The 20606-nt window shown below is 43.9% G+C and overlaps 1 protein-coding gene across 3 annotated transcripts in view; it reads left to right on the top strand.

Moving 5' to 3' along the window:
* The window catches only part of MTUS2 (microtubule associated scaffold protein 2), a 927516-nt gene extending 913969 nt beyond the window's left edge, over positions 1 to 13547 (top strand). For all 3 annotated transcript variants that reach the window (XM_075337361.1, XM_075337362.1, XM_075337360.1), the window contains exon 15: positions 3593 to 13547. In XM_075337361.1, coding sequence (XP_075193476.1) covers positions 3593 to 3803 — 211 coding nt within the window. In that variant the 3' untranslated portion in view covers positions 3804 to 13547. The remainder of the gene's footprint in view (positions 1 to 3592) is intronic.
* The last annotated feature ends 7059 nt before the right edge of the window (positions 13548 to 20606 follow it).

Here is a 20606-nt window from a genome sequence, read left to right as displayed (position 1 = left end):
TTTTGCTTAATTTTATAAATATCTGAAATTTTACTTCTTTTTTTAAATTAACAATTTTTCAAATTTTAAATACTTATACCTTAAAGGGGTTATCCACTACCCAGACATCCCACTTCTCAATCCCTATGTTTGAACATGTTGAGTATGATGTTGTGTCACTGCTAAAGCCTATACCACCTGAGCAGTGCCAGAGACACAGGAAAAAATGGAAAAGCCTCTATTTCAGAAAGAGCGATATATTGCTTTTGTGGGATTAAAATCCAGGACTAGATTTACATTAGTCCTCACTTAAAGGGAACCTGTCATCAGAAATTTCGCCCAAAAGCTAAAAGATTCCCCCTCTGCAGCTCCTGGGCTGCATTCTAGGAAGGTCCCTGTTATTATTGTGCCCCATGTGAGACCAAAATAAAGCCTTTATAAAGTTCTACCTTTTTGTATGCAGCTTCTGTAAATCTGACACGGGGGCGGGCTCTCTGCCGTCCGTTATTCTGCCTCCTGGTCCTGTATGCCGCCCCCATCGCTCCTTTCCATATCTGATGCACCGCCCACTGCTCCAGCCATCCCCGCGCATGCCCAGTGCCAGTCTCACAGGACTGAGCAGTGTGACCGCTGGTGACGTGTGCGCAGGCAAGTGATTATGGACGGGACTGTGACTGTTATCAGCAAGTACCCGGCCATAATCTCGTGAGCGCGCAAACCTTTCCAGCATTCACACTGAGCTCAGTGTAGATGCTAGACTGTATGGGCTGCTTCCAGGGATGACGTCCCTTTGTCATGTGATAGGGGCGTGTTCGAAATACTATCACATGACAAAGGGACGTCATCCCTGGAAGCAGCCCATACAGTCTAGCATCTACACTGAGCTCAGTGTGAATGCTGGAGAGGTTTGCGCGCTCACGAGATTATGGCCGGGTACTTGCTGATAACAGTCACAGTCCCGTCCATAATCACTTGCCTGCGCACACGTCACCAGCGGTCACACTGCTCAGTCCTGTGAGACTGGCACTGGGCATGCGCGGGGATGGCTGGAGCAGTGGGCGGTGCATCAGATATGGAAAGGAGCGATGGGGGCGGCATAGAGGACCAGGAGGCAGAGTAACGGCCGGCAGAGAGCCCGCCCCCGTGTCAGATTTACAGAAGCTGCATACAAAAAGGTAGAACTTTATAAAGGCTTTATTTTGGTCTCACATGGGGCACAATAATAACAGGGACCTTCCTAGAATGCAGCACAGGAGCTGCAGAGGGGGAATCTTTTAGCTTTTGGGCGAAATTTCTGATGACAGGTTCCCTTTAATCTGATGGGTGCAATTAAAGGTATTTCAGGCCCTTGACTTTAATTTCTCAAATTCAGGATTATTAGGGCATGTCAGAAAGGGTAGAGTCACACTGGCGTATGACTCGCACTAGTGCAGTAAGAAAATCTCGCATTGCATTCGGCCCCATGTAAAACAATGCTGCAGCTCAGATCTGCGAGATATTCCTCAGCTCTAATCGGACTGAGGAAAAAATTGGAGCATGCTGCAATTGTCTGCGAGAGCCGTGTCACTCGCACCTATACTAGTCTATGGGTGCGAGAGAAACATCAGACTGCACTCGGATGTCAATGGGGATATTAACCCCTCCCTCTCCTCCGCTGCTGTAATCCGATCACAGAATCGGATCACAGTTGCATGATATTTGGATCACACTCGCAGCAGAGCCTGTGCGAAGGATTAGTATATCGCATCAGATGCTCTCACATTGGATGCCATACGCTAACGTGACCCCAGCCAAACATGAAAGCCAGTATACAGGTCCAATTACATCTGTATTGCTCAAAACAGAAGCAAAGTTGTGAAAACTTTCACTTAATTATGAAGAGAGAGTGGTTTTATAAAATAATTGTGAAATTCACAAACCTCCCAAAGACATTCCACATATATTTGGTGTAAGTTTAGGTGGGGGTGTTACCCCTATGCCGCCTCCTGATCTGTACTAGATGCACATAGTATGACCTCTACTATCTTCTGCAGCCTTTGTGCACCCCGCCCATCCATGGCACCGGGAAGGTCTCCTCATCTGTACACAACTGATAGTGTTTCTCATGTCACTTACTGCACATCATACATTTTCTAACTCCTGTTACATAACATTCTACATTTCATATAATTTTTCATTTTCTCATGTAATATACTGTATGTTAACAGTAAAACAAAATAAAAATTCTGGTTTTAGTCTTTTTGGATGGTAAGCGTTCTTTAACCTTTTTAAGGACCAGGGAAGTTTTTGTTTTTGTACTTTTTTCTTTTTTCTTCGCTCTGTTTCAAAAGCCATAATATTATTTATCCATCAACATACAGTGCCTTGCAAAAGTATTCGGGCCCCCTTGAATTTTTCAACCTTTTCCCACATTTCAGGCTTCAAGCATAAAGATAAAAATTTTAATGTTGTGGTGAAGAATCAACAACAAGTGGGACACAATTGTGAAGTTGAACAAAATGTATTCCTCATTTTAAACTTTTTTAAAAAATAAATAACTGATTTATTTTTTGGTCCCCATAACCTGCTATTGTTTGATCATTTATACTATACCACAGTATTGCAGTATATAGTCACAATCGTGGTCTACTGAGTTTCGCAGGAGGACTGAGATGGTGACAGTGATCTTCACCACTTTGTCTTGTCTTGTATTTTCATATATGACAAAAGCAGCAAACTGAACCTATATGTCATGCGACAAGCAACCTGATGCCTCAGTGTTGTTCAGCCAGAGGCGGGCATTGGCTGATTCAGGTTCACTGCCTTGCAGGAGTTAATTTCTGCAGACTGGTGAGCAGGAACTAGGAGCTCAGGTTGCTCCAGAGATTCCGATCTAGTGGTGATCCAGTTCATGGTGATCTGTAGTTGCTATTTTGAGTGGTGTGGAAGTTCCCCTAGCGTGGGTTTACTTCCTTCCTTTTGCTTCATTCCCCTGTACACGTATAGTTTCTCCTTTTGTGTTTGAGTGCAGTGTGTAGAGTTTTCGTTTTCCCTTGTCTGTGCCGTTTCTGTTTCTGGTTTTGTTACTGTGTTTCCAGCCCGCCACAAGGATGGGGTTGAGGGGGAGTAAAATCAAGGCTCGGACAGGAGTCAGGGTCACGCTGTGGGCTCAGACCTCGCTACCATCAAGCCTACCTCTGAGATAAGAGACAGCACAGGGTCTCGAGTCTGAGGGCTAGCCTAGGAGCCCCTGTTTCGTCATTTCATACTCAGTGACACTATGGGTGTAAGACAGTCTGGGTACAGGGTATTTTTAATGCATACAATGATGACACCCATATTTTTATGAAGGTGATTTTTCATATAATTAAATATTTTACAATTTTTTTGTTAATTTCTGTATCAACAACACGCGGTTTCTAAGATCTCTGCTTACTGTCTTAGACCCCATGTACATGTTGAGTATTTGGTGAGTTTTTTTTGCCTTCGTATTTGTAAACCAAAGCCAGGAGTGATATGATATGATCATTTTAACGAAAAACTGGGTTCTGTTGAGGAGCAGAATTTCTTCATGTCATGATTAGATTATGACTTGTTAACTTGCATTTTTTATTTGTTTGTTTTTATACTTTAGGCAATTATCAGTTGAAAATGCCAACCTACAAGAGAGTGTTGAAAAAGAGAGCAAAGAGAAGAAAAGGTTAAGCCGTACTAATGAGGAACTTGTATGGAAGCTCCAGTCTACGGATTCCATGAGTCCTATCAAGTATCCCTCCTCTCCCGTCCATCAATCTACTTCTTCGGGTACACTGTCACCCTCCAAAATCAACTCCGCTCAGAGATGACCATGCATGTGATGGACATGCTCAGTTTGGGTACCGTTACTTGCAGTGGTCAGCCTTTTGGATTCTCATGACTGCATGGTAAAAGCCAATGTCCCTTTTTGGAAGACTCTATATGAAAGTACAAAGACTCCTTCTGTCTTTCACATGAACCACAAGCCAAGGAAACAAAAAAAAACAAACAAAAAAAAAAACATTCCACTAAAACAATTCCTCAAAAGTCACACCAATGTTTCAGGTCACACACAGTCCAATATGCTGGGGACATGTACAATATGGTTATTGCATACATGATTGCACACACTTTACAGGTCGATTTGTACATAAAGATGCAATGTACATATTCGAGAGCTTGTGTATTTTTGTTTTTTTATGTTGCTGATGTGTTTGATCAGCTGTTTTTTAAACCGTGCCTCTGTCTTCTACCTGAACGGGACATGTTTCTGTCCATCCTGTTTTTACCGCTTATTCTAACAAACACTAATCTATACAGATGTAAACCGAAAACAAAAAGCGCCTTCCAAATGGTACCACACAATCACCAGCTTCTGACAGGTTAAGGCTGCCTACGCAATAATCCAATGCTTTGCCCGCATGTCAGGCGTCCCTTCCCCCCGTGTGATTTTGTTACATGGCTTCACTGGATTTTTGTCTCTTTTTTTTTGGAATTGATGTTTTTGACAAATTTTAGCCTTTTACGGCCACTAGGGGACGCTGGTGTTTTGGCTAAGACCCTAAATGGAGAAGCCAGATCTCTCGATGTACATAAGTAACTACCTTCCAATGACTTTGCTTCCAACTCCGTCCTACGACGTAGACTCTACCCGTGTTACATTGTATCCCAAGGCATTGTTGTGTTTAGTCTTAGCTTCTGAATACTCTTCCTCGTGTAAGAACGTATACTTTTTACATTATTTATTTACCTTTTTTGTAAATTTTTTGTAATGCACATGTGAATATAGGACTCTGCCTGCAGATATGCACCCGATTTCTAGTTCGTTTTTATGAGAAGTGTGTGTAAATTTCTAGGTAAGCAACGCGCCCACCTGAAAATAATAGGGAGCGAGATAGAAAGATTTATTTTGGAATGTAATATCAATTTATTACATACATATTATTAAAAAACAAAACCATATGGGCATTCATTATGTGTTTCTACATAAGTCGTTGTTTAGATAGCCATGTTTGCTCAGTATAAAATTCACCTTTCCACTGTGATTCAATGCTGCAGGAAATCTGCTCCGGGTTTACAGCCCCAATGCTATGGCCTCAGTTCTGCAGCATAGTGGGTGCAAAGCAAAAGTTAATGGGAATCAGGTTTTTACCACCCAATCTGAGAGCAGTACAAGTCCCCTTTCACATGTCAGTGAAAAACACGTTTTTCACGGACGTGTTGAAGGTGCGTATGGCCCTCTGTGTGCTATACATGATAGTACAGGAACTTTATACTCACCTGTCTCCGGCCGCTGCTGTCTCCGGCCGCTGCTGTCTCCGGCCGCTGCTGTTTCCGGCCGCTGCTGTTTCCGGCCGCTGCTGTTTCCGGCCGCTGCTGTCTGCGGCCGCTGCTGTCTCCGGCCGCTGCTGTCTCCGGCCGCTGCTGTCTCTGGGTCTGTGGTGCAGTGAATATTTATGAGCTTAAAGAGCGGACCCGGAACCAAGTGACAGCAGCGCCGAAGACAGCAGCGCTGGAGACAGGTGAGTATAGAAAATCATTTTATTTCATAGACACTTGTCTTCTCTGGTACATATCACATGGATCTCATCACTGTGTGTGGTCCATGTGTCATCAGTGATGCCAGAGAAAAACGGATTTGTCTCCATGCGGAACAAAAGGACACATGTGTACGCCATACGGACACACTGGCCTTGAGAAATCACTGATATGTGCACAGACCCTTTGATTTTATTGGGTCTGTGTATGTCCGTGATTCCGATACGTATGAAATCACAGAGTTAAAGCCACTTTACACACAGAGATAAATCTGCGGCAGATCTGTGGTTGCAGTGAAATTGTGGACAATCAGTGCCAGGTTTGTGGCTGTGTACAAATGGAACAATATGTCCATGATTTCACTGCAACCACAGATCTGCCAAAGATTTATCTCTTCGAGTAAAGTGGCCTTTATACGTACCGGAATCACTGACATGTGAAGGGGGCCTAATGTAGAGATAGAAACCCAGATTCCAGCATTGTATTACTTACTGGGCTGCTTGCTGTAGTTTTGATAAAATAACAGTTTTATCAGCAGAAGAATGTCACGAGAGGGTTAATAAACCTGCTGCCATGTAGTTCTCCATATTCATGAGCTCTGCATATTCCCGCCCCCACAACTGATTGGCAACTTTCTGCCTCTATGCACAGTGTACACAGAAAGCTGCTGAGCTCTGTATAACCTCGCCCATATCAGTGGGCGGGGTTATACAGAGCTCAGCATTTTGAGGCTTGGCAAACTTGCATTAGATTAAACAGTGATTTTTATCAAAATGACACAAAACAGACCAGTAAGTGACATATCGCTGGAATCAGGGACTCAGCCCCTATGTGATGCTGCTCATAGATGTGGTAGCAAAAACCTGGTGACAGATTCCCTTTAAAGGGTTGAAATAATATCACCAATAGAAAAAGGTTTTAATAAGATTTTTTTTAAAGGTTTGGGTCACGCTGCAGCTTTTTGTTGTAGTAAAAATTGAAGATTGCCATAACCTTAAGGCTTCATTATAGGAAAAAGTTTACAATAATCACAAGAATCCCTATATTGAGTATCACAAGTTGTCCACAACATTTTACACTTGTAGCAAAATTTTGAGATTTTGGAGAAGTTTCATTGATATATTTTCGCATAAACACTATCTGGTTATAGGGCGCTATGGAGCTTAAAGACAGAAAGGGGGAAATTTACTAATACTATTAAACGATGCATCATTTTCCAAAATCATATACTAAAAATAACATGAGAAAATTTAGGATAATTCGACACTAGAGAAACTTCTCTCATTTATGCCCCTTTATTGCCAATGTGTTCTTAAATACTTTTCAAAATTGTTAAATGCAAAAAGTATTCAAAATGCATAATAAATAAATTTGGCTCATGGGAAAAAATAGCCAGAATTTGTGACAATTCTGCAGCATTTTGTTGCATTTAGACCGGATGTTATAGTTTGTTCTTTTAATATGAATCTAGGGGGGAAAAAAAGTTTTGGATCATTCATAAAAAAAAAAAATGCTAATTAATTTCAGGGAAAATAAAATAACTTGTGATAAGAGGGACATGTGATTTTTTTTTTTTTTTTGTGGTTCACTTTTTTGAGGGTGTGAGATCAACCTTACCAAGTGTCTTCATCAGTCTGGGATGTCAAGGGAACAATCAGTCGTCTATAGCTTTGAAGGTCCACATACACATTAGACTAATGTTAGCTGAACCCATCAATAGCAACAGGCTCTCCTGACAGTATGTGTATGGGGGCCCTGACTCTCCTCCCCCCCCCCATCCCGCCCAGGGTTGATGGAGATAGGTACTTTGCTTTGGGGTAATGGCCCTTTGCAGAGCTATCAATGTTCTGCTTATCCAGTAAAGAGAAGGGCATCTACAGTACTATAACAGTATGATTGCGAATGAGAGGACCCCTGCAAGGTGTGGGGAAGTAAGAACAAACTTCCGTATTTTTCGTTTTATAAGATGCACCCCAAATTTATAACAGGAAAATATGAAAAAATAGTTTGTAATGTTAAAATGAGGGTCCGTCTTATAAACCTAGTGTGTCTTATAATATCTCACTAGGGGGGAGCGGCGGTGGTGGAGCGGCTCAGAAAGGTCACAGGAGGCAGGGCCGGCGATGCTGCGGGCACGGAGGAGGGGGTATTGCGGCTCAGGAAGGTCAGTGGGCGAAGGGTCGGCGATACTGTGGGCTTGGGGGTGTCGCGGTAGCAGGTGCTATCAATCTGCCGGCGGACTGCAGACTCCATTGAAGTGCCCATGGTTGATGAGATTGACTTCAAGAAAATGGCTGCACCATTTTCTTAAAGTCCATCGCGTCAATCGTGGGCGATTCAATAGATAGAGCCTGCTGTCAGATCAATAGCGCCCGCCGCATCGCTGACCCTCCGTGCTGTGACCCCCCCTGAACCGCTTCACTGCAGAGACACCCCCTCTTCTGAGCCCTCAGTATCGCCAACCCTGTCTGCTATAACCCCGTTCCACCACCGCTGCTCCTGTAAGCCATATCTGGATTATAAGACACACCTCCATTTTAGCCCCAGTTTTGGGGGGAAAAAAAAGTGCATTTTATAATCCGGAAAATACAGTATATTGTCCGCTGCCAGAGGGGGAAGGAAATTGTTTTTGTCCAGAGCCTCTTTTGTAGCACAGATCAGATGCAACACCAACATGGACAAATTTGAATAAAAATAAAATTGTTAGAAGCATACTAATAATTAAAAACAGATATTTACAACCTTACAGGACATTTTTGTGATCTATAGGATTACCCCTTTGTAATTACAATGTATACACAGTATGCAACATCCTAGTGGTGTCCACAGACAACCAAAGGAGTTTTCTGAGTCTCATCATCTGTACATGAAGTTTGGCATTCTCTATCATAATTTCTTTATAGCAACCAGTTTAATCTACTCTGAAATCTTAATGTCTACACTTTAATACAATTTAGACTTTTTTAATATCTAAATAGTTCCAGTACCCCCCCCCCCCCCATAACATGAAGCTCTTATGGACCGTGCCCAAAATCTACAATTCTAACTGAGCTGCAAGTGAGGGGCGCTTCAGCCAACATTTCGGCGGCTCTCTCTTATACCACTTCTTCAGATAGCTTGACTCAACTGCAGAGGCCTGTATGAAGATTCCAGAAGTGGTTTATTTTCCAGCTGAAGTCTTGGATAATGCAAGTACAGTAGGTAAAAAAAGACAACTATATGAACTATAGCTGCATAGATATGATTTTTGCAAGATGGCTGCCATACACTAACTGGTGAAGAAGGGAGGGGTTACTGACAGAGCAGCTACAGGGAGAGAGGAAGGACAAACTTTCTGAAAGGCAAGCCTTATTCCATAGCATGATTCCCAAGTTGTGGGACATGACACTCCCCATCTGAAATCTTTTTAGATTTCACGATAATCTGATCTTGAGGTGATGTCTTCAACAGTGTACACCACCATTCTTGAAATCTGAAAGACTAAAGAGAAACACACAAACATGCAACAATAAAACTATGAACAGGTCTAAAGCCCAATAAAGGTTGGTGGCCTTTAGTCCACAACTGTAGGACAACTCCAGTAGATAGCCTTCTTCGGATTGAGGAAGCTGGAGCGTGCAAATACTTCCACTAACCCAATAATCCAATGGAGATTGTTCCATGTTCTAAAACAGGTATGCTCCCAGCCATAAACTGTGTCATGTAGTAGTGTCCTTCATGTGAAGTCCTCCTTTGAAATGGTAGCAGACTGTCCCAATCTGTGCTCTCACTGGTAAACTATCTCAGCAGTATCTTGCCTTGAATGGTGATGGGTGCCATAAACTCAAGGGGGTCATTGATGCTGTTCACAACAAACAAGAATCCTCATTTGGTGAAGGGTTTGTCCCAGGGTGATACTTGAAATGTGAATGTGTCCTGTTTAATGCCCCATAGTAGACCAAGGCTGTGTTGCATGGGAGTAACATCAGAACCCAGATCAAGGTTCTTTAAGCTTGAAGCATGGTCCTCAGCTGGAAATGCCTTCATTACCTACTGGCTGTTGGAGATGATCTTATGAAGTTTGATGTATGATGCAGACAGCATTTCTTGTGTTCTAGAGAGCAGAATAATTGCCTCTTGACTTGTGGGCAAAGTCTTGAGCCCTTAGTCTACCTAGAAGTTCTTCTCCACAAATTGACAAGCATCAGATCCATACTCTCGCCTTCCTGGGCTCTCCGTCTCAGTCTATAGATTTCCATAGCAGGTGAGGGGCTGTTGCCGAAGACATGTACATTCATCCGGTAATCTACGACTTCATCGTAGACCTCAGAGTCTATGTGCCAAAGAAATATAAGGTAGTTTCTTCTCTCACAATAAATCAAAGAAACATTTGCTGGATGTCAGCCGTTCCTGCAACAGGTTCTTGTCTGAAGCAAATTAACACTCCTATAAGGCTGTTATTTAGGTTCAGCCCAGTGAGGAGTAAGTTATTGAGAGATATGAAGTCATACTGAGCACTGAAGTCAATCATCATTCTGATTTGGTTAGGCTTGTGAGGATGATAGACCCCAAATGATGGAAGGGAACAGCATTCTTCTCCTTACTTCAGTGGTGGTGCAGGTTACGCATGATTTCTGTCAAAGGTGCGCTGCCTGAAGTCAATTAAATGTTTTTTCATCTCTGGTTTCCTCTTTAGGGTGCATTTTAAACATGAAACACTTGCAGTTGCTTGCTGCTGACTGTTTGGCAACCTTGTTCTTGGAAAATGAAAAGGTAAAGGTGCTAACCAGCTGTTCGAATCATCTTGAGCGATTTCCTTTTCCATAACCCTTATGAATTCACTTGTAGAAGTGAACACCGTTGACCCAAGGCTATTGTCTAGTGTTCATGTTATCGAGGGGTTCTTGTCGCCAGTTACTGTCACTCAGCTTCTCCTTTACCCAGTAATGATGTGGGCATGGCTGAAAATAAATGCTGCCACCATTTGGCAAGATATGAGTCTTGAAGGAGGAAATCTTGTTCGGGCTTTTCACCTTGTCTATGCAGCCAATACCTATGATAACACAGCCTAGATCAAAGAGTTGGGCAAACAATGCATCATGTCGTTCACTGCTTTGCTGACGTAGCTTCTGTAGCAGGAGAATGTCTCAGCTGAGCAGAATCAGAATATTTGCATTGTTGACAAGGGCTGGTATCTAGAGTCCTAAGATGAGGGTGATGAAGAGCAGCCTTTAGCATTGGGATATCTTCCTTATTGGATGGTATCTTGTTGCACTCAACGAATGTAGGTAAGGGTATCTCCACAGTGTTCTCAAGAGATGTTACTATAAGACCAATGGCCCTTCTCCTAGATACCTCTGTAACACCACTACATGTGCCCAAGGTGTAAGGGTACGCGTTTCCCTTTTAAATTGAACATATCAAAGCTTTCTGACCTTGCAAGTGATCGGTTGCTCTGATCATCTGGGTGACCCTTGGGATATACGTTCACCAGACATATCTTCTCAAAGGATTTGTCCCAAAGACCACCTACGCAGACTTCTGTGCATGAAGAACATATTGTAGTATGACTTGCTGCTTAATCTGCATTCTCCCCACCATGGTTTGTGGCGGGAGAAGGAATAAGTGCAGAGTTAGTTTGGGAAGGATTGCGTGCATGTATGTTGTCCTCACTGTCACACTCCAAACACTTGATTGCTAAAAGACTGTAACATTGCAAAGTGTTCAGTAGAAGCACAACATCTATAGCATGCCCAAACCTCTTTATAAGCTTTTTGCTTTATTGAAGCAGTTTCTTTCTGAAGCCAATGCACATATTTAGGGGATGTGGCTTTTTATGAATAGGACATAGCCGATTAGGGTTTTCAACCCTTTCACTTTTGTCGTTCTTGTCTGGACTTGTTGTATGGGAGGACTCATATTTAGGATTTGATGAGTAAAAGCCTCTGGGCTCTCCACAGGAACAGCTTGGATCAGTCTTATACTCTTCAATATGTTTAATAAACTCACAGAAATCTGAGAACAGAGGAAAGGAGACGATGTTCTCTTTTTCATCCTGACCCAAGTATGGTACATCTTTTTCTGAAATGTTATATGGCAGCCTGCAAACTATTGAGTTTAACCCATGAGCAGTGTCCAGGTAGCTGTAGCCAGGTAGGTGTCTGCCTTGGCCAACTGAAGTTCTAGCATTGAGTCACTGAGCTCTTGGAATTTTGAACTGTCCCTACTGGAATTTTTGGGGGGGCTTTTTTTGGGGTGGGGAAATCCTGTAGTTGCTTGAACAGTGCATTCTCCGTGGCTTCAGGACTGCTAAAGCTTTGTTCTGGTCTCTCCCATGAGACCAGCCACTGGACTACTGATATTAACCCACTCTGTGGATTGTGGTCCTTGCCAAGAGATCAGCAGGTCCAGCTCTCCAGCAACAGTGATTCTGAGGTCACTAGTTACAGTTCTAATGGCACATTTCCAACCTCTATCGTTCTTTAGTTGACTGTCAACCCTTGTGAGACTGGTCTAAGTTCATAGCAGACCATGCACCTCGCAAAGTCTGATGTCAGTTTTTTCAATTTTAGAAAGACAATTGGTGGCTGAGTAGTGCTATTAGTATGGTCTGTAGCATCCTGACCTACAGACATAGGAAAGTATGATGCAGGATAGGTGTTTAGTCCAGTAACTGGCTCGGTGTGCTTAGTTTCTGCCACATGTGAAGCTGGAACTATGTGATTGTTAGGAGTATTGTGGCTTACTGGCATATTGGGTTGCATGTAGGCATCAATGTGTGGAGTTTGCTGAGGTACAGGATTCTGGTACGTTCTAGTGCATGCAGGCGGTTCAAGGTAGGAAGTTAGCAGTGCATTGTACCGACCTTGAATTGAGGAGAAGGATCTGCACCCTGGTGCCTTGGAGTAATGCCTGTACTTTCATGAATAATGGTAGTGATCAGGACTTTACTATTTTGTGTTAGCACGAAGTATCTTGTGCATAAGGGGGTCTCCTGCATCTATTTCACATAAAGGAGTTGTCCGACATAAACTCAAAAATTTTTGTTAAGCTAACTAATCTGTGCTGTATTGTCATATAAAACACCCCTACATTGTTATTTTTTGTTTTCTAACTTTTGTTCCTCTTGAATTATCCCTTTATTCTCTGCAGCTTCTTATTTACATTCAGCTCCAGCAAACATGACCACTTCCTGTGCAAAACCTCAGTCAGAGCTGGCACCGCCCGGCCTCAGTGTCCAGCCCCTCCCCAGTGTCCAGCCGCACCCTCTGCCCGCCCCCTGCACACACATTCCCTGTCAGTATTCTGCCCAGCACTGACCTGTTATCACTACAGCATTGCAAATAACAGCCCCTCATCAGGCTCTGCACCGTACACGCACACATATGGCTCTGCACACCACACGCGCATATATGGCTCTGCACACCACACGCGCACATATGGCTCTGCACACCACATGCGCACATATGGGTCTGCACCGCACACGCGCACATATGGCTCTGCACCGCACGCACGGCTCTGCACCGCACGCATATGGCTCTGCACCGCACACATATGGCTCTGCACACGCACACATATGGCTCTGCACACATATGGCTCTGCACACGCACACATATGGCTCTGCACCGCACACGCACACACATATGGCTCTGTACCGCACGCGGCGCTCTGCACCGACCCCCCAACCCACCCCACCCCCACCCCCATCCCCATAGGGAACACATGTAGGGAATACATACTTACTCCTCCTCGGTCCCCGCCGATCCTACACGTTCGCGCGCTGTCTGGTCTGGCCATATCAGCACAGTAGTGACGTCACCGCTGTGCTGAAGAGAGCACAGACAGCCGGACAGTGATGAGAAGCAGCGCTGCGCTGCTTCTCATCAGCACTTTCAAATGTACCGGCATCTGTGATCTGCGATGCCGGTACATTTGAATGTGCAATTCTGAGCAGGGGGCCCGGTGCTGGCGCTGACACCACGGCAGCCGCCGCCAGGCCCCTCCCCCAGGTCACGGACCCCACAGCAGTGCAGGGGGAGGTCGCGGGGAGAGTAAGGGGTGCGGGGGAATGTGTGGGAGGGTGCAGGGAAGGGGGGCAGGGCTCATCACACTGTAGCCGCCCAGCAGGGAGGCGACATGCTGTTCCAGATTTGCATGTCAACATGGCCCTGCCCATGTTGACATGAAATGACCGGAAGCAGCAAAATCGCGGCAGGAGCGGTCACATGACCACTCTGAGCCGGGGGAGAGGGGCTGACAGCAGGGCAGGTAAGTGGTCTCTATCTACTTACCTGCCCCAATGTAGCCCAATAGGGAAATAAAAAAAAAAAAAGAGTCAAAAGAAGCCGGATAACCCTTTAAGCTGTTTCTGTCTCGTGGACTCTCAATGATAGCTTGTTCCAGGACCTTTAATTCTGCCATAGCTGTGGTGTGCTCACATTCCTTTTCTACAGTTTCTATTTCTGCTCTTTTGCCCGTTACTTCGACTGCTGTGATCACTTCCAATATGTTCATTTTTTCGTGCTGATTCAGCTGCTATTTTTGTCTTCCTTCAAGCTTCTTCCACTTCCATCTCAGCTTCCTTTTGTGTAAAGGTGACTCATATCTTAGCAGCCTCTAACTCTACACATGTTATGAGCTGCTCATTGTCAGTTGAATATTTTGAAGATCATGACTTAGAAGATCGCTTTGGCTACTTTGAGGATCCAGAGATGCAATATGACAGCTCTAGTATTTGTTTGTTTCTGTTATAGAGACCCCACAGTAAATCATATTAAGTCTATAAGAGACTCCGGTGAATTATTTTTTCCAGAGGCTATGTGCGCACACTGCGTCTTTTTGACGCTGCGTTCTTGGCCGCTAAAAACACACAAAAACGCACCTGCGTCGAAAAAACGCATGCGTTTTTGCCACGATTTGGTGCGTTTTTGGCTGCGTTTTGCTGCGTTTTTGATCTCTGCGTTTTGCTGCGTTTTTCAAATGCATTGCATGGGCGGAAAACACAGAAAAACGCAGGAAAGAACTGACATGTCCATTTTTTTTTTTAACTCAAAAACGCAGGTAAAAAAAACAGTTTGGTTTTGAGGCCAAAAACGCACCCGAAAAACACGCAAAAACGCAGCGAAAAACGCACTGTGCGCACATAGCCTTTCACAGTTTGTCCTAGGGTTCCCTCTAGTGGTAGCTCATGAGAAGCAAGCTGAGAGTTGGTGGTGATGTGACACCACTTTTTGCCAATTGTCTGATGCATTACAAGACAGTTCATATTTTGCAGTCTCTAAATTCTCTTTAACTTTCCATGTGGGCTTGGTAGAGCGTTTGGACCTTTCACTGGACTGTGGATCAAGATCTAAAGCTTGTTCATCTGATTGTGGGTCTTGCAATTACCGTGCAGTCTTCTCCTCAGACATACCATATTTTTCGGTTTATAAGACGCCCTGGATTATAAAGACGGACGCCAAATTTAGAGGAGGAAAATAAGAAAAAATAATTTTTAATGTTTAAATGAGGGTCCGTTTTATAATCCTAGTGTGTCTTAATCCTAATGCTTACCAGGGGGGAGCGGCGAAGGTGGAGCGGATCAGGAAGGTCACAGGAAGCAGGGTCAGCCATGCTGCGGGCTCATGGGAGGGGGTGTTGCATCTCATGAGGGTCAGTGGATGGAGGGTCAGCTATACTGCGGCCTCGGGGGTGTCGCGGCAGCAAGCGCCATTGATTTCCTGGTGTTCTGCTGGGGTGTGACTGCATTGGAGAACTCAGGATGGTCACAGGACGGGGTGTCGCTGCGGTGGTGAACGCCTGATCTGATTGTGGACTCCATTGAATCGCCAGCGGTTGCCACAATGGACTTCAAGAAAATGGCCGCGGAGACAGCTTGTGCACATACAGGCCTTTGCGGCCATTGCAAGTCCATTGCATCAGTCTGCGAATGCACCGCCATTTTCTGGAAGTTCAAGGTGTCAGCCACGGGTGATTCAATAGAACATGCAGTCAATTTAATGCACCCGCCACAACACTGCAATGACACCCTCAGTATCCCCAAACCTGCCTCCTATGACCCCGCTCCACCACCGCCGCCCCAGTAAGCCATATCCAGATTGTAAGATATACCCCCATTTTACCCCCAATTTTTTTTGGGGGGGAGGGGAAGCATCTTACAATCTGGAAAATATGGTAAATCACAGGCACAATTTATCTGTGTAGTGATGTAGACTGCTGAATTCCGAGCAGGGGTCTGTGCTGAGGAAGACTGGGCTGTGATTGCTTTGCGTATACACTGGCACTTTCTGTATAGTGCAAGCAGCCATTGTGCTGCCTTTTGCTGAATCTTTATGAAAGCTGTAGTCTGGGTATTCAGTTATATCTGATAGTTATGGGGTCAGAATAGTAAAAAAACATCTAAGCTGCAAGTGTAGGGGGCTTGAGACCCCCATTACGGCGGCTGTCTCTTATACCACTCTTATAGAGGGAGGACAAACCTTCTGAAAGGCAAACCTTACTGCATAACAACATAACAGTAACAATACAATGATAATACAATACTGTATAGTTCCCAAGTCGTAGGACATGACATATAGACAATGTAGAACTCTTCCTTTACCTTAGCAACAACAACTTCTCTCAGGGAGTGTCCATATTTTATCCAAGATAGAAAACGTATTTCTTAAATTTTACATTTTTTATGGCAAATCTCCATAAGTTCATATTATATTACAGATGTACCGTCCTTCACCCAAAACCAATCAGTTCTAATGTAGATGGCATGAACCATCACTTTGTGAAGTGATGGGGATACATCCGCTTGCACCTTACTAACCTCATCCACGACGCTGTAACAAGGGCTCGCACGGATCGAGGTGGTCCCTTGTGCTTCATAAATGATATAATTAAATGTGTTAAGAGCTTCATCTACTTCTTGCTTTTCCTGTTGAATTTTCTTGTCTTTTCATTTATGGCATTAGAGAATAAAATCATTGTTCATAAAAGGAAGACTTGTTTGCCAAAATCAATGTAGCCTGTTTGAATGTTCTCTTCTGTATGACGTACAAATGCTCATTTGTGAAAATCGTTAAAAGAAGACTGTAAAAGAGTTATAAGAGGTCAAGATTACCATCCGAAAGACCAAGGCAATGTGTCATCGTAAAGTGACTTATTGTATAAAGAGGCTTTTTGGTTAAACTTATCTTTTAAAATTTATTTTATTGATCTAGAAATAAAAAAAAAATAAATTCAGAAATGTTGTAATTTTTACTATGGCCAATAAGTCTAATACTAGACTTGCACTTCCTTTTCTTTTTAGCTACCATATGCAAATTGTCCGCACTAGACTGCGGAGACTAAATGACCTTCTATTTTTTAGGTATGGTCTAATCTGGACAAATGTCATTGTGAAGGAAGGAGATGGTGGTGAGCTCTGACCTCTTTTGTGAATGGTGGATCCTGTGCCATCTGCTACACAGGGATGTAATCGATCATTGTAATCCTGCTTGTCACAATAACGAGACTGCTGTAAAGTTATCTGTGCAGAAGAGGAAGTGTGCGTCTAATATTAGGCCTAGAAAACTGTGAAAATTGAAAGATTCCTGACTTTATTTCATTTTCTATATAACTATTATTAAGAAAACACATTTAAAGAGAGGTGGTCAACAAAATTTAGCACTATAAAGAAAAGCCATGGCTATAATGGTGCTGTGATGCTGATTAAATTGATACCTGAAGTGAAGGATTCAGATTTGTGGTTGTTGAGTAATCTTCCCTTAAAGCTTTCATCTGATGATGACATCTGTGCATCGGGGTGGGACTTGGGGGTAGGGTCTCCTCTGCCCCTCCACCTGGCGTGTGTGTGTGTGTATGTGTATATAGAGTCTGATTCTGCAGGCAGCCTTAGGCCGGTTTCACACATCCGGCTTTTCGCCGGTTTGCCGGATCCGGCGCTCTCCCGTACAGACAATACAGTACAGTGACAGCACTGTAACTTCCGGGTCACATGCGCCGGTCACATGACAGCATGTGACCAGCGCTTGTTGCGCTGTCACTGTACTGTAGTCACTGTATGGGAGAGCGCCGGATCCGGCAAACCGGCAAAAAGCCGGATGTGTGGAACCGGCCTTCAGGTCTTATATAACCCCTTTACGACAAAGGACGCACTGGTACGTCCTTGGTCTCCTCCCTCCGATTACCACAGGTTTCAGCGGTGAGCCAGCTGTAATCCCCGCACATTTATGCTGATCTGATCAGCAGAGATGTGTGGCTAACAGGCGCAAGTGGATCGGAGATCCACCTGCGCCCCTTAATCCCTTAGATTGCACTGTCAAATACTGACAGCGCAATTTAAATGGCCATGACGTGGATCTCGAGTATATCCACCACCATCGGTGGCCCCGTGACGCAATCATGGGGCGCCAATGTGTTGCCATGGTAGCACGAGGTCAGTTGATGACCCCTGACATTACCATGACTCACTTCCTATGAGAGCTGACAGAGCACTCGTACTCACAAGAGATGAGCATTTCTGCTGGTCAGAGCGATGCTACTCTGATCAGCAGAAATGCACAAATGAGTAGACACTGCAGTGATAAAGTCCCCTAGGTGAGCTAGTAAAATAAATAAAAAATGTTAACAAAAAAGTTTTAAAAAATAAAAATGAAAAAGAAAAACAAAGTTCAAATCACCCCGCTTTCGCCCCATTGAAAATAAAACCGTTGAAAAATTTAAAAATTATACACACATTTGATATCGCCGTGTTGAGGAATGCTTGATCTAATAAAATATAAAATAAATTAATCTGATTGGTACACAGCGTGGCATGAAAAAAATTCAAAACACCAAAATTACGTTTTTTGGTCATTGCAAATTTTTTTTTAAATTGCAATAACAGGTGCTCAAAACGTAGCATCCGCACAAAAATGGTATCATTAAAACGTCAGCTCAATAGGCAAAAAATAAGCCATCATTGAGCCCCAGTGAGACACCCCTAAGTTAAATTGGCAAAATTGTGCCCAATTAGCCATTGTCACTACCTGGTGTCATGTGCCTCATTAGTGTTGCAAGGTCGTCGGTGTGAATGGGAAGCAGGTGTATTAAATTTGCTGTTATCGCTCACACACTCTCAGCCTGTCAGTGATCAGACCATACTCCACACTGCATCAAATTGGTCTGCATCACTGTTGTCCCAGAAGTAAGCCTCTTCTAGAGATAATGCACAAGAAAGTCTGCAAACAGTTTGGTGTAAACAAGCAGACTAAGGACATGGATTATTGGAACTATGTCCTGTGGTCTGATGAGACAAAGATAAACTTATTTGGTTGAGATGGTGCAAGTGTGTATGGCAGCAACCAGATGAGGAGTACAAAGACCTTTGTGTCCTGCCTACAGTCAAGCATAGTGGTGGGAGTGTCATGTTTTGGGGTTGCATGAGTGCTGACGACTATAGAGAGCTACATCTCATTGAGGGAACCATGAATTCCAACATGCACTCTGACATACTGAAGCAAATCACGGTCCCCTCGCTGAAACTTGGCTGCAGGGCAGTATTCCGACATGATAATGACCCCAAACACACCTCCAAGACGACGACTGCTTTGCTAAACAAACTGAGGGTAAAGGAACTGGACTGGCCAAGCGTCTCCAGACCTAGACCCTATTGACGGGCCTCCTCAAATGGAAGGTGGAAGAGTGTAACGACTAACATCCACCAGCAATGTGATGTCATCATGGAGGATGGAAGAGGATCCAGCAGCTCCTGTGAAGCTCTAGTGAGCTCCATGCCCAAGAGAATTTAGGCAGTACTGGAAAATAATAGTGGTCACATAAAACATTGACACTCTGGGCAGAACTTGGCCATTTATGTAGGGGTGTACTCACTTTTGTTGCCAGCAGTTTGGACATTAATGGAGGTGTGTTGAGTTATGTAGAGCAGGGTTCCCAAACTCCAGTCCTCAAGGCCCACCAACAGTGCATGTTTTCAGGATTTCCTTAGCATTGCACTGCTGTTGGAACCAGCACCTGGGCAGGTAATTACATTAACACCTGTGCAATACTAGGGAAATCCCAAAAACCTGCACTGTTGGTGGGCCTTGAGGACTGGAGTTGGGGACCTCTGATGTAGAGGGAACACCCAATTTACACTGTTATACAAGCTGTACACTGACTACTTTACGTTGTAATAAAGTGTCAGATCTTCAGTGTTTTCCAGTGCAGGTGCGAGATTGTGAGTGAGCTCACCGGCTCACGCAAGCGCACGTATGTTTTTTGCTCTGCCCGCAATGGGGCCGAGTGAAGTGAGCCTGTGCGAGCCGGGAATGGACTGTGCAGGCACGCGATTTTGCCCAGTAGGTGGATGATGACGGAGGCGTCATCCACGTCAATCATCAAAAGGAGGATGGCGCAGCGGAAAAAGGAGGGACAGGAGCCGAAAAAGAGCACGCCCATCCGACCAGAATGGTTCATTTACATACGTGGCGGCAGATTTTATAAAAAGGTATTTGTGGGATCTGCAAGGGGAGTCCGGGAACAAGGTGCACCTTCATAGAATGCAGCCCAGGAGCTGCAGAAGGTGACACTTTTGGTTTAACACTCAAAGAACTGGTGACACTTTCCCTGTAAATAAGCATTTTAGAACTCTGTTTTCTAGGTGGACTTACTGTAATAACTGGACTAAAAAGTCATTCTGACACGGATTTTCGCACTAAGTACACCAGTCTCCATGTATTAACCCCTTCACTCCCAGGCTGGTTTCACCTTTCTGACCAGGCCATGTTTTTTCAATTCAGACCAGTGTCAGTTTATGATGTAACAACTCTGGAACGTTTCAACGGAGCCCGGTGATTCCATGATTGTTCTTTCATGACATATTGGATTTCATGATAGTTGTAAATTTAGGACAATATGTATTGCACATATTTGTGAAAATATTGGAAATTTGGTGAAAATTTTAAAAATGTCACCATTTTTAAACTTATAATTTGTATGCCCTTAAACAAGAGTTAGGTCACATGACCTATAGTTAATAAATATCATTTACCACATGTCAACTTATCAGCAATTTTTCTAACAAAAAAAAAAAATAAATGGTTTTGTACATTAAAGACCACATCATATTTGAAGTGACTGAGGGG

The sequence above is a fragment of the Anomaloglossus baeobatrachus genome, chromosome 2 (assembly GCF_048569485.1).
Source record: "Anomaloglossus baeobatrachus isolate aAnoBae1 chromosome 2, aAnoBae1.hap1, whole genome shotgun sequence".
NCBI classification, from domain to species: domain Eukaryota; kingdom Metazoa; phylum Chordata; class Amphibia; order Anura; family Aromobatidae; genus Anomaloglossus; species Anomaloglossus baeobatrachus.
Note: the sequence above shows the minus strand (reverse complement) of the source record. Positions and strands in the feature narration are given on the sequence as shown.